The sequence below is a fragment of the Chiroxiphia lanceolata genome, chromosome 14, assembly GCF_009829145.1.
Source record: "Chiroxiphia lanceolata isolate bChiLan1 chromosome 14, bChiLan1.pri, whole genome shotgun sequence".
Taxonomy (NCBI): domain Eukaryota; kingdom Metazoa; phylum Chordata; class Aves; order Passeriformes; family Pipridae; genus Chiroxiphia; species Chiroxiphia lanceolata.
In genome coordinates this window covers 7,244,585-7,257,931 of record NC_045650.1, presented here as the reverse complement: position 1 = coordinate 7,257,931, position 13,347 = coordinate 7,244,585, and the positions used below count along the sequence as shown (strand labels likewise).

At 36.0% G+C, this 13,347-nt stretch overlaps 1 protein-coding gene across 5 annotated transcripts in view; it reads right to left on the bottom strand.

The window, feature by feature from the left end:
- DIAPH2 (diaphanous related formin 2) overlaps positions 1-13,347 on the bottom strand; it is a 199,365-nt gene that overhangs the window by 98,312 nt on the left and 87,706 nt on the right. For all 5 annotated transcript variants that reach the window (XM_032701648.1, XM_032701649.1, XM_032701650.1 and 2 more), the window contains one exon: positions 2,667-2,791. In XM_032701648.1, the coding sequence (XP_032557539.1) occupies positions 2,667-2,791 (125 nt within the window). The remainder of the gene's footprint in view (positions 1-2,666; positions 2,792-13,347) is intronic.

The following is a 13,347-nucleotide window of genomic DNA, read 5'->3' as shown; positions in this document are numbered from 1 at the left end:
TCTGAATATCTTTCTCAATCTCCAACTAGACACTTACATCACTAAAAAGAAACCAGTGTATACACCTACAGCAAGTAAAGCTAAAATTCAGAGTTCTGCAGTTTAAAAAAAAAAAAAAAATCTTCAATTAGAGGCACAAACACTGAATTGAAATAAGAAGTGAAAGCCAGACCTGGCTTAGTCTGTAATTACTTTTCTAAACTGTTGAATCAGACTCCCCAGTGCTGCATGAGCAGGGCTAATTATAAAAAAAGCCTCTCACATTTAAAGTTGAATTATTTACACACTGTTCTTCAAGTAAAGTACAGTTCCAGCCATGGATTAGATAATAAAAAAGTTGTCTCAGGAATCACACAAGTTATTTAATATAGCAAGAAATTCACAGAGTCTTTTAATCTCCTTTTTGTTTTTTTTTGCTTAACCATACTACTTTCTACTTTGTCTTACAGCAGAGCTGTAACCCTGAAATACTCAAGCACTAGGAGAGATGCTCAGCCTGAAAGTCTTTAACCTTCTAATCTCAGTATGTGCCATCACCAACAAATCTTTAATCAGCTGATGAAACAAAAGAAACACATACTTAAGACCAGGTTGTATTTTTTCACCCTGAAGAACTATTCTTGAACCTAATAAAAAATACAGGAGTGTAGAAAACTTTAAAATACTCGATGATAAGCAGAAACAAATTTGAACATTTGATATAAAGAGAGATGACTTCCTAAAAAAGAAACCCACCACTTATCAGGTCATCTATTAATTATGCAAACATAAATCCTCAGGTAGAATCAGTTCATTTCTTACAGGCTTATCTCTTTTGTCAAGCCACCAAATTCACTAGTTTGATAAAAGCTGTCAGGCACTCACAGTTCCAGGTGCCTATTTTAATTACCTAGTGGTAGTAATCTACCTGTGACATCAAGGTACATGCAGTGAAGTTAAGCTGCCCAGGAGACTTGCAACAATAATTTTTAGAAATTTCATAGGACCCCCCCTATTTTTGACAATACAAAGAAGCATTAGCACATTAATTTTTTTAAACTCTTTTGCATTGTCAGACAATCTTTCTTCTATAAGAAATTCAGGTGATAAAATGCAAAGAGGAAACAGTTAAATATTACCTCTCTGACTCTTTCTCTTCACTAAATTATTTGAGTGATGCCCATTGTTTTTATAAATAAATACACAGGGAGCAAAACAACAAATGGCAAAACATTTACTCAACACAACTGAAAAATCATTTCTATAGCCTGTAAACCAGAGCCATCAAGCTTAATAAGAAAACACCACTGTGAAGGTGCATTTCAGAATGTTGATTTAATTTCTGAACAGAAGTGGGGCTGAGGTGACAGAGTTCAGCCCACGCACGGGGTGACAAGGCAAAGGACAATTACGAGGCAACATTATAAGTTGTTCTGATGTGAATGTATCTCAGGGAAATGAGCTTTTTTTTCTAATAGCAGAGCTGATAACTGTGATTACTAGTAGCAAGTCTCTTAACCTTGCAAGTAAGGCAAGGTGGAAGAGAATATGTAAGGAATAAGAAACAATTTTCCACTTAGTCAGGAGTTGTCTCCCTTAAGCTACTTTGCTGCAGTCTTGTCAGAAACTTAAAATAAATCCACACAGAGAAGATATTAAATAACTTCTAGTGCAATTCTGTCACTGAATCCATTCAGATGGTAAATCCTGCTAAAACTGACTTTTCAAATACACGGTAGTTGGGAGAAGCTCTTCCATACATCCACCTGCCAAACGGGATGAGCAGTTGCAAATGGCTCCTTTTTTTCAAACTTCCTTTAAAAAACCCACAAAACCAAGATTCTGTCTGGTGGCAGTAAGAAAGAAGAGATGTCACAAGAATGATCTGAGCTTCTATAAATGCACAAAATGCCTTGGACTTGACCATACTCCAAATGTGTCCATATATGTACACAGAAAAGTGTTTTGTGCAAAACAAAAATACCTATGAATTTTTCTTCTAAGAAAAAAAGGGCTTCTGCCTAGTCTTTGTTGCAGTTTTGTGAGCTTCCTGTAGCAATAGTACACTTTACTTGTTACTTTATACTTTGAAGCAAAACTAAAGCTGGTTATAGGAAAATTTTGGAGAGAAAGCAAGTTAGACCAACATTATATGGTATTCTCCCACAGATTTTAAAAAGGACAAAACACTTTTGAGTGCAAAAAATGTAAGTATTTCTCTAAAATTATCTGTTAAAAATGACATGAGAACCATTAACAAAATTATGTACATACTCTGCCCTTCAAAAAACACATGTGAAGCTAAAAATAACAAAAATATCAACTTTACTGCTTATATTTTCCTAAAAGTGATTCAATAAATATTATTAAAATGATTCCTTAAGGCAAAAAAATAAATAAATCTCCATATTACTATCTCTGTGACTGGTCACTATAACCACTTTCTTCCAGAAAGCTCTCTGGTTTCCCCCTTGGAAATCTGATTATAGATGCTTTAAGTTCTACTCAGTTCTTTCAGTTTCTTTCTCACTTTTCTTACATTCAGCATGTCCTCTGATGCTTTTTTTCCTCTGCTCTAGAATAAAGGTATGAAAGAAGACACTTAAAACCTATTTTCAAGTGCTGTAAATACTCAACCAGATGATCAGAATGTTCAGTTCACCAATGAGGATGTGCAAAAAGGATATGCTCATCTTCTCTACAAACTTATCGTGTTCATCTTGCGTCTTAGGGAAATTCTGAATGTCATTTTCGAGGCGCTGGATCTGCTGGTTCATGGAATCAAGGTTGCTCTTCAGAGTCTGGGCTGAAACTAAGAAAAAAAAAAAAAAAAAGGACAATGAGTAAAAAGTTTCCAGATTCCAGAAAGGGTATCAGAAGGGGAAAAAAACAATGTCAGTATAAATAGTCTTAAAGAGAATGATTCCATTAAGTAGACTCATATTTTTCTGAATTATTGCTCATAAAAATCCTACCCTTCATAAAAATTAAGTGAAAATATCTACTGTAATATACCAGATCATCATATTTAACGTTAAAATGTCACCATTTAATTCTACCATTAGTTCTAATTATTCAATTTCTATTTGAGTGTATGGTAAAAATTCTAATATTTCATTCTTTTAAATCCAATTCAAAGATTAAAAACTAACTAGAGTTCAAAGAGATTTTACCTTATTAATGCATGTACTTGGTTAAATTATTATTAATGCGTATTTCTGTTACAGGAATGATTTAAGGAACAGACATGGAAAAAAAAAATAGTATTTTTCTTACATTGAAATTAAACTGATTTCTAGAACCCAGAACTGTGAAACCCTGTGTTAAATAAGCAAAGGTATGTCTGAATAATAAAAGCTCCTGATAATCAAACAGAAGGAGTCAGAGTGCAGCACACAAAAAAACCCCACAAACCAAAGAGGCTACTCTAAAGAAACCCTGCTTACTGTGTGACAAGCTGTTCTAATGTAAGCCATTATTTCTGTAATTTGTAATAAACAACCACTAATTGAGACAGCATCTGAGAAATCACGACAACACAATGTTGAAGGTAAAGCAATACCACACACAAAGAAATTCCAGAACAGGAGCAAAAGTGACAGAGTCTCTGCAGAGAAGCTCCGGGTGTAATTTAGTTACAATTACACTGTAATATTAAAATTAATTGAATGCCTAATATTGAGTTTTGTGCCATAATCCATGAGGTTCACTTATTCTCAGTTTTATCATAAAGAGCAATTTGACAAATGCTTCCTCTTAATTAAAAGACACGTTTCAAAACCAAAGTCTGTCCTCCCTTGCCTCCTCCTGCAGTTTACAAATCCATGCTTTCCAGCAGAAGCAGACAACCCCAACAACCCTTTCCCCAAGAGCACTGTAACACTTGCACCATTTCACCTCCTTCCTCTAAATCGAATGCTTCAAGTATCCTTTGCTTCAGAGCGAATTTATACTCCACAAACTACTCAATCTTTAGTGACAGCGCATATAATCGGGTCAATTCTTGCAAAGACAGTGTCACAAACAACTTTTGATGTGTGGCACCAGAGGTGAGAACATCCAGCACGTTCCCTGCTCCTCAGTAATGGCCCAGTCAATGCTTCGATCGACTGCAGGCACCTGCCCTCCAGAGCCAAAGCTGAAGGGCTGCATCCAGGCATTCTTAGTGCAGCCAAGATCAGCACATAACTTCATTTTTTAAGGGTTTTCTGCTTTTCAGTATCTTTTTTACGGCAAGTGATTTGTCCAGAAGTTCCACCAAGTGTTTTCTAAAGAACTGTTGATTTTTCTGCTTTCTTGTAGTTTAAAAAAAAAAAAAAAAAATAAATTGTGCTGTGACTATGTGAGATTAAGCAGGAGGAGGAATTTGAGTCAAGATGGCTTGAAAAACAGTATATAAGAAATAAAAATCTGGCAAATAAGGAAGCTGTTCCCAGAACAAAATCAATTCTCTATTCTTTGCAAGTAACGACTCGCATCAGCCATAACATTGATTTCATGAGCACATTCAAATCCATAAGGCACCAGTACAGCTGCCTTTATCACAGCCATTATCTCGATTTTATTTTCAATTTTATCAGTTTTATACCGGGTACCAAAGGGACTATTAATCTTGTAATCTCGAAATTATAGTGAAACAGTTTTTAAGCTTAATTCAACCAGGGAGGGAGGGGTGGAATCTATACTGACCCCAGTATCCTTACAGTTATTAACTTCACATTCAAGAGTTAACCTGGGAATCAACCACTAAAACAGTCTGAATAATAAACATCAGCAAATATTTTAGGTTATGGTTGCATTAGTTTAATCATTTGATATTACGGTCAGAAAGGAGAACACATTTTTGCTTGAAATTAAGAACTTGAATTACTGTAATATTTTTATGCAGTTGGATGGAGACACAAACAACACCGAAGGAAATGCTAGAAGTGCAAAGTAAATGAGGATAATGCAAATGGTCATTTTGTTTGTAAAAAGAACAGCAGCTGGTAAGCAAATAGGCAACATAACATGAAGTTTAACTGTTTTCAGCAATTTGAAAATAGAGCAGAAGGTACTTTTTGTCTGAAATTTAAAAGTGCAGTGAAATTCAGCACATAACGACAAACGAGAAGTATTAACCTTTGTGATTAACATGGATGGGAAGAGTTTTCAGTAACTCTGTTCTGTAAAATTAAGTTCAGAAAACGTTAGATTAGGTGCATACTGACTTATAAAGTATGAGGGAATTCTACCCAAGCAAGAAGGTTGCATCCTACAGCTGTGCTTCCCATAAGTAACTTCTATATTCACAATCAATTGTCAAAAAAGATGTAGAATATGCAATTTTGTTCACTCTTTTTTTGCCTAGCCCAGGCAAATGTACAAGTTTCTGTTCAAACAATTTATGAAGTTGTTGTTCTGCAAGACAAACTTAACGAGATGACAGAACAGGAAACACATATATAGACTATAATAAAATATCTGCATTTCCTCCCACAAACCCTTTTATTAGAGATTTACTACTTCAGTAATGTGTAGAGGAGGCAACATGAATTCCTTTTACTTTCAGAGAAAATCATGTAAATTTCTTAAAACTCTTGCAAGGTTTTAATTTATGAAAGCATAAATTCTACTTGTAGCAAAAGCCATTCCTTTAAAATAATTTCAAAACGCACATACTAAACAGCCTGTCCTACTGTAAGCTGGGGTTCACAAGAAAAAGGCTTGTTCAACTTCAATTTGCCCATCATTGCACATGAAAATTAGGCATCTTAGTAGAACTAGTCTAAAAAATCCACATGAAAGGTAGTATTTGGTCTTCAGTGGCACACAAATACTGTGCAAGGACTATTACTGGGAAAGCCTCTCTAGCAGCCAGTTCAATATTACTTCATTTAATGTTGCAGCAGAAGAGAGCAATCAACTAAATCCAATACACAAATATCTGATTTCAAGGTAGGAACCATGAGGTGAATACAGAAGATGAGGAAAAAGAATGAAAAAACCCAACCCAGCAGCAACAACCAGAAAAAAACCTGTCCATAACCCCCAGACACTCTGGGATGAGCACACCCAAAAAAATAAAGCAGCCTAGAGGATACCTGGACATTTATTTCCTTGTTTCAGAAGAAAAGATAAAATATTAGCCACATTTTAAAAGTACAACAAATAAATAGCTCTGAACAACCCACCTCATCACCCTCACAATTTTGCAGGTAAATGAAGACCCCCATTCACAGTGAAAAGGTCAGTATTTAGGAAATGGGAAAGTTGAGAAGTCAAAAGACAGTCAAATTTGCTGACACAGGGAATAGTGGAGACAGATGGTATAAGTGAGTTTAGAAAAGGATTACTTGGATTCCTATGCAACAGGTTCATAAGGATATCAAAAGAAAGAGGCAAGGATGTAACACTTAATATGTCTCTGAGAACATGTGCAGGAGGTAGGGGAAACAGCCGGGAGGAAATGCAGCGTTCTCCCCACACCACGTGTCTAAAAAAACCACATAAACCCCCAAACCTATATATGGTCCATCTTCAGAGCCAAAGGGAGTTAAAAGGCAGCAAGATTCCTCAGTCTGTACCAGACTGTCAAACTGGCCCCTAGTTGAGCCCTATGAAAAGGTTGACTTGCAGAGAGCACCTGCAGCTCTACGGTGGAAAGAAATATGGCATCTTTAATGTGGGTACCTCAAACCACTGTGTAAAAAAGGATTTATGAGACAAAGAAAGAAACCCAATACCAGAAGTTACACATGTGTGTTTCAGCTTCACTCCTTGTCACACAGAATCAGTATAACATACAGAACTAATATGAATAAGGTGAAGATGAAGTGATGTGTATTAATATATTGTCCAGATTATTTTTCATGTCAGTGGAAGACTAATATAGGCACGTAGATCTGTCAATATTCTTTCTGCACAAGTACTGGATGAAACTCTGTTAATCATGCATCATTAAATCTGTGACTGATTAAAAGAATATTTTGTATATTATTATTTATTTAAAACAGAAATCCACAGTCACTGAAGAGATGGCACAATGTTATTTGACATGAAAGGTGATAATAATTTCCTTTCTTTTATTATTTTCCCCCATATTAATTCCTTCTCTACAAAAAAACCAATCCTATCCACTTATTTTGGAGAAAGCAGTTGCACAGTCTGCACGCTAAGGAAGGCTTAGAGAGCGTCTGCTTTAGTCCTAGAAAAATGCTCCAAGCAGTTAATCTCCTGCTGATGTTGAACACTAGCTGGTCCCTGTAGTCAAGCTAAGCATTTTGTATTTACAATAATACAGCAACAGTACCAAAGGACAGACTAATCCTTTCTAAAATAAGATTGCATCGGACTAAGAGTCCTCCGTACAAAAAGAGCTGAAATGATACGTTTTGATTAGGTGCAGTATCTCTTGCATAAGAAATTTAAAGGGTCTCTAATCATGATGCAGAACTGGCATAGCCATGTCCATGGTTAGCAAAAACTCTAAAGTGAGAGCCAACAATATAAATTACTTCAGTAAGCAAAAGCAAGTCAGTACGAAGCAAATGAACTTGTGGATTTTTAAGTCTAGACAGTGTTGGTACCATAACTGCATTCTGAGCATACTAATGACTATTTATTTCTTACTGCCTGAGGGCAGATGGAAGTAGTCTTTCACAAAAGACTGAGAAGCAGTTTGAGGGGAAATGGGTGAGCAAGTACATAATCTTCAGGAATTACAATCATTGATTACTCAATTCATACTAAGTAAGTTTCTATTTATGAAGACAATAAATGTTCTGTTGGAGTTGGGTGAGCAGTGCTGCTGCAGCCTAATTGAGGACTGGAAGCAGCTCAGTGTATGTGCACCTCAGAGCATGCCTATGTATTATATGTGTGTGCAGACATCTATACATGTACTGCAATAAATACATCTCACAGGTATACATTTATAGATGTACTTTTGAGTGATACAGGTGGCCCATGGTAACTCTGACATGTATGTGTAAGTACATACATTTGTGTGTGTATACACACGCACACACATCTGTGATAGATACTGTGATATACCTGTATCATGCAAAACAACTCACATTTGAAGCTTCATGGTTGAACAGCTTCCAGATTCAAAGGCAGCACAGCTTAGCATGTTATTTCTCAAGTAATTAACATGGAAAAAAAATAAATTGGAGATAGTACAAGCATTATTTCCTTTATAAAAAAAAAGGTCTTTGCTACACGTCAGTGTGACAGAATTAAACAAATTTCAACAGTAAAAATAATTCTACACTGAAATGCTTTCACCAGGAAGGGACACTGAACTTAATCATTAGAACTCCTAAAGAAGAAACCAGAGGAACAGTCAAGACAGGTGAGATCAAACCGAACCTATTACTAATAACAAGCAAACACTCCTGTTTTGAGCTAAACATCTGTTTGCAAACAAAACTTAGGGCAGAAGTAAAGAAGTATTGAAAAGTACATAATTAGGCCAACAGTATCTAAATTTCAAAGCAGAAAACCAACTATGGTAAAAGAAATTATTGCTAAGTTCATAAGCTGAAATGTTACAAGTGCTTATGGGGTGGAGGTTTAAACACTTTGGGGACAAAGGAAAAAACAGATTATCTTAACTAGTATGGGCACCTGGCCATCCTTCTCTTCCAAAAAATGGGAAAGCTTTCTGACACCAGGTACTTGTGATTAACAACCAAAACATCATGCACAGTAGACTATTTAACCCTGTGCATCTTACACAGAATTTTCCCTGCACCTTTTAAAGTTCACAAATAAGAGCAGATCTGCCCAAATGACAATATTTTGTTTATATATTATGACCATGTCCTGTAATGTAACTTGAAGAAGCTTCAAAACAGAATTTTTAACAGACAGATTTCCCACACAGATGTGCATCTGCACTTCATTTGCATACTAAGATTTCCTTCCCCAGCAGAGTCCATGCATTTTAGTTGCCTTCTCACAGCACTGCTATGGAGCAGTAAAGGAAGGCAAGACACCACTATGCTTCACATTTTTAGACTGCAACAGTAACTTTATTACCTCAGTTAAACAAAGATAAAGCAATTGTACACTGATTTCATTGTCCTGTCCATTTGCAAGCAGAGGTGAACCACAATTTTAATGTAAAAGCACTTTGTAACAAGTCCAGCCCCAAGTAACTCTTGGTTTAAAGTTTAATGAGAGATTCAGTCAAAGGCATTAATTATCTCTCAGTCTGATGTGTAACGAGCCATGTATGTGCAGTAGCTCTACATTGCAATATTCTTCTCCATCTTTACAGAGAAGAGAAAGATATGTATCTATCCCTACCCAAAACAAAATCTCAACTGCAATCAAAACCTAAAATCATCACAGTTTGTAATGATCACAAACACACATTACACATGTTTACAAAAGACATACAAATGACATTTCTGTATGTATTATCACAGAAAAAAATACATATATCTGATACAATTCAAGAAAAGGATGGCACAGATTTTAAACACACATCTGGTGAAGAACTGCACCACACAAGCTAAAATGTTAAACCCCACATTTCGGGTATAAATGACCAACAGATTTTCAGCTTCCCAGAACAATGATACCAGCCATCTAAAGTGAGGAAATTTAATTTAAATATTACACACACTGAAGTGCAAATGCCATTAACAAGTTTGCCTTGGCAAGTGAGACAGTGGGAAGATCTACAAAAAAAAACCCAAACAACCAAAAACCAAAACCCAAAACTATTGCTTGTTAGGTCAAAAATCAGAAACGTCATAAGCAGCATGTCTTCTCTCCTCTGCATCTGGGAAATCACAAACAGTGCTCATGATCCCAAAACACTCAATATATCCACAGAGCAAAAAAAAATTTCTGTGGGTAACTTATTTTAATATCAGTGTAAGCACAGAACTGGGCTCTGGTTTAGAGAATCAATCTGCTTGTCTCAGCTCCAGCAATTGTGTGCCCATGTACATGTTTTAAGAACACAAAAGGAATTTTGATGAACTATTAGGGCTAAGAATCACCTATAAATGACAGGCAGCAAACTAGGAGTGTCCAATGCCTTGCCAGTATCATTATCAGAATAAGGCAGTTGTAAAACTTCCTTTCCAAAGCACAGCACAGAACAAAGTCAATGACCTCCTGAGAGATCCATTAGAACATCAAATCCCCTTCTTGCTTTGGACAGGTCTTATTACCCAACTCATTATTGACTCAAAATTGTTTTACTTAAAGTCAAATTTATTGTCATCAAAAGATGAGTTTTCTGAAAAGAAAAAATATCTGAACCTGTAAGATTGCTTCTGGTTGAATCCTGACAACTGTTATACTCATGTTTGTGTCCTGCACAAATTCTGTGTGTGCCAACCCCCTGCTTTCCCTTGTCAACAGCAGCCTTTCCCCCAACTTCCCACATTTACCTCACCGAGTAAATTGTAAAAAAAAAGCATGCTGTAAAATGTAAGTTTTCAGTTGAACTGACTTTTCATATTACAAATAAAAATCTTTTAGAAAACAGATGTCCTAATTTTAGAAAAAGAACCAGAAGCATTAGATCTGTTGGGTGAGAATAGCACTGCATTCAGCAGCATTCTCTGGCAACGTGGATATTACTTTAAGAGCAATCAAGAAACTCTCTGTACTTTGATGTGAATTTAATTACAAATGTCCTTCAAGATCTTAAAAGTTGAGTTAATTTTGAAAATAGAGCTTATAAACAGTATCTATTAATTGAGCATAAAATCCTAGCAATGGTATAAGGTAAATTGCAAGTGAGGCAAAGGGAAAAAGTAAACAGAAAGCAAGGAATACAAAAAGGGGCAAAGTTGTTGTCACACAACCTGCTGTTGTTACTAAAATCTCAAAGAAGGAGTTGAGCAACTTCATCCAACAGACTTCCCTTTACATTCTCAATTTGTGTCAGGAGCTTGGCCTTTCACACTACCTGAACTGAGCCACTTGCAGAGGTGCAACAGCTTTCCCCACAGCAATGGAAGTGCAAACTGAAGAACAGATAAGGGGGAAGAGAAAGAAGAAAGTGCTATTTTATAGCTTTCACCTCTCTCTAGTGGCTTGTATTAAGACACTCTCAATGGACTGCAGAACTTAAGAACATTTAAAGTTATCTTCAATTTTGAATTGGTTTAACTACAACCAGGAATTCTTAAACGCTTTCATTTCTTTAATAAGCAACAGCCCACGAGAGTCATTGGGACTATTCTTTCATTTTGCCCTTGATATTTACACTTCAGGGAGGGAAGCAGAGCCTTAAAATGCAAGCTATACAAAAAGTTGCTTAATGAAGAATCCAACTTGGAGCTTCAATATGTAGCTTCAGAATTCAGAACTACCAAGATTCTGCACACCATTTATTACACTTCAGATGACAGCAACTAAAAAAATCCTCAAAACCTTCACAGACTGGGAAATTTCAGTAAGCAATTCCGCAGCGTGTAAGCCAATCCAGAATCCCACTCAGTCTCCAACAAGTTATCTTTCCAAAATTGCTCCTTGGAACTACAACACGAGAACTCTCTGTGAAGTTTCTGCTTCCCTGTCTCTCTTTCCCAACGCCTGTCAATGAACTAGAATACGTCTGTTGGGAAAGTTTTAATGAGCTAATGCACAACTACCACCAATATGGTGATGCTCCATGCAAATACAGGAGTGTCACAAGAGAAAAGAGTCTTCAAGTATTTGATCCACCTGACTGTGTGTTTACTACAGTCAGGAAAACAGACAGAGGGTTCCTGACAGTCCAGTGTTGCAGTTTATGTGAATGAAAAGAGTGACAGAAGTCTCTGTACAGTGCAGGACTGACTTGTGATTATGCTGTAAAATGCCAACTTCAGATTATTAGGGAGAGAGAAGTCACAGATGCAGCATTAACTTTCTGATGCCAGAAGGCATTGTCTGTTTTATACCCACTAATGTGCCAGATTGGGCAAAATCTGTTTCAGCAATTTAAACTGTGCAAGGTGGAAAACGCTGCAGACCTCTTTGTTAAAATACTGTTTCTTCTACTGCAACAAGCTATAAAACTTTTGTTATACAAAAAAAAAATAGCTACTACTTATGAATATGTTTTAAATTGCTACACCTCAAACTGACAATGCCACAAAGTGTTAAAATATTGCCCTCATTCTGAACTTAAGGCATTAAATCACAGTGAAAATCACCTGTATAAAATTTCAAAATTAATATTTTATTACATTATCTGTACTAATATATTCAGTACATACATATTTGCATTCCACAGTGCTTCTGATTGCTAATGTCCTTTCCAGAGAGATGCCTCAACCATCAGAACCATATGCTTGCAAATTAAAGAAATAAATTTCAGTGTCAACATGAGTGAGAAATCTGTGCTCCTGTTATTAGTACTTTTTCAGTCCACTACACAGACCTAATTCATCCCCCCAAGGCATCTTTCACACGATTTTACTCAGAATGACCTCTGCTTCTTCTAACAACTTTTTAAAAGAATTAAGAAGTGGAATGCTTACAGAATTTGGTATGTTAAGTGCTGAAAAAAAGCCCTCATTATTTCTGAGAGAGACTACTATGTATATTATATATATATATGTATATACATACAAAAAATATATACCACATTCACAATTAAGCCCAACTTGACATGACTCTACACAGCCCAGTAACTCCCATTCTTGGCAGACAAAGAAAGCAGGTAACAGGGACATCAAGAACTATTAAACTTTGGAGGAGCTGGATATGATGTTCAATGAACGAAGACATAGTTATGTTTTATTTTTATGTTTTATTATTTACAGACACAATGTTTAAACCATGAAGTGTGATTTAAAACTGTTGCTCTTAAAATCTGAATTTGTTATTATAAAATACATGGCTAATTTATTTTAATCACCTTAAAACCCTTTGGAGTGTCAAGCCCCTCAGAAATCATAAAAATAAAATAGGTAACACACAAAATTAAGTCAAAATATGTTTCTTTTCTAAGGAATTCCAAACTATACCTTTAACAACATGACTGTGTCTAGAAATCCCAGACACGTTATCCGACTTGTAAGGTACCTCCTAGTTTTGTTTTGAAATTTTGTTTTACTGAATCCCAAAAAGGGATGGGAATTTGTCAGGTATTTAATAAAAATCACAGATTATAAACTGGTAAGAGCAAAGACCATGAAAAGCAGCAACTGGAATAACAAGTGAACAAGGTAGAGACATGACAAAAAGGCTTTGCATAGTCTCAAAGGGAACAAGAGGAAAGCACTGAAGACTGGGGGAAGATCACTGCCAAGAATGCAGTTCCTCACAGTGTTGTGATTTTTTATTGGTTTTCCTTTCACAGCCTGCTACAAGTAAGAAAAAATGCTTTTCCAATGATCTCGATAGTTAATCAGTTTGACCTTTGCT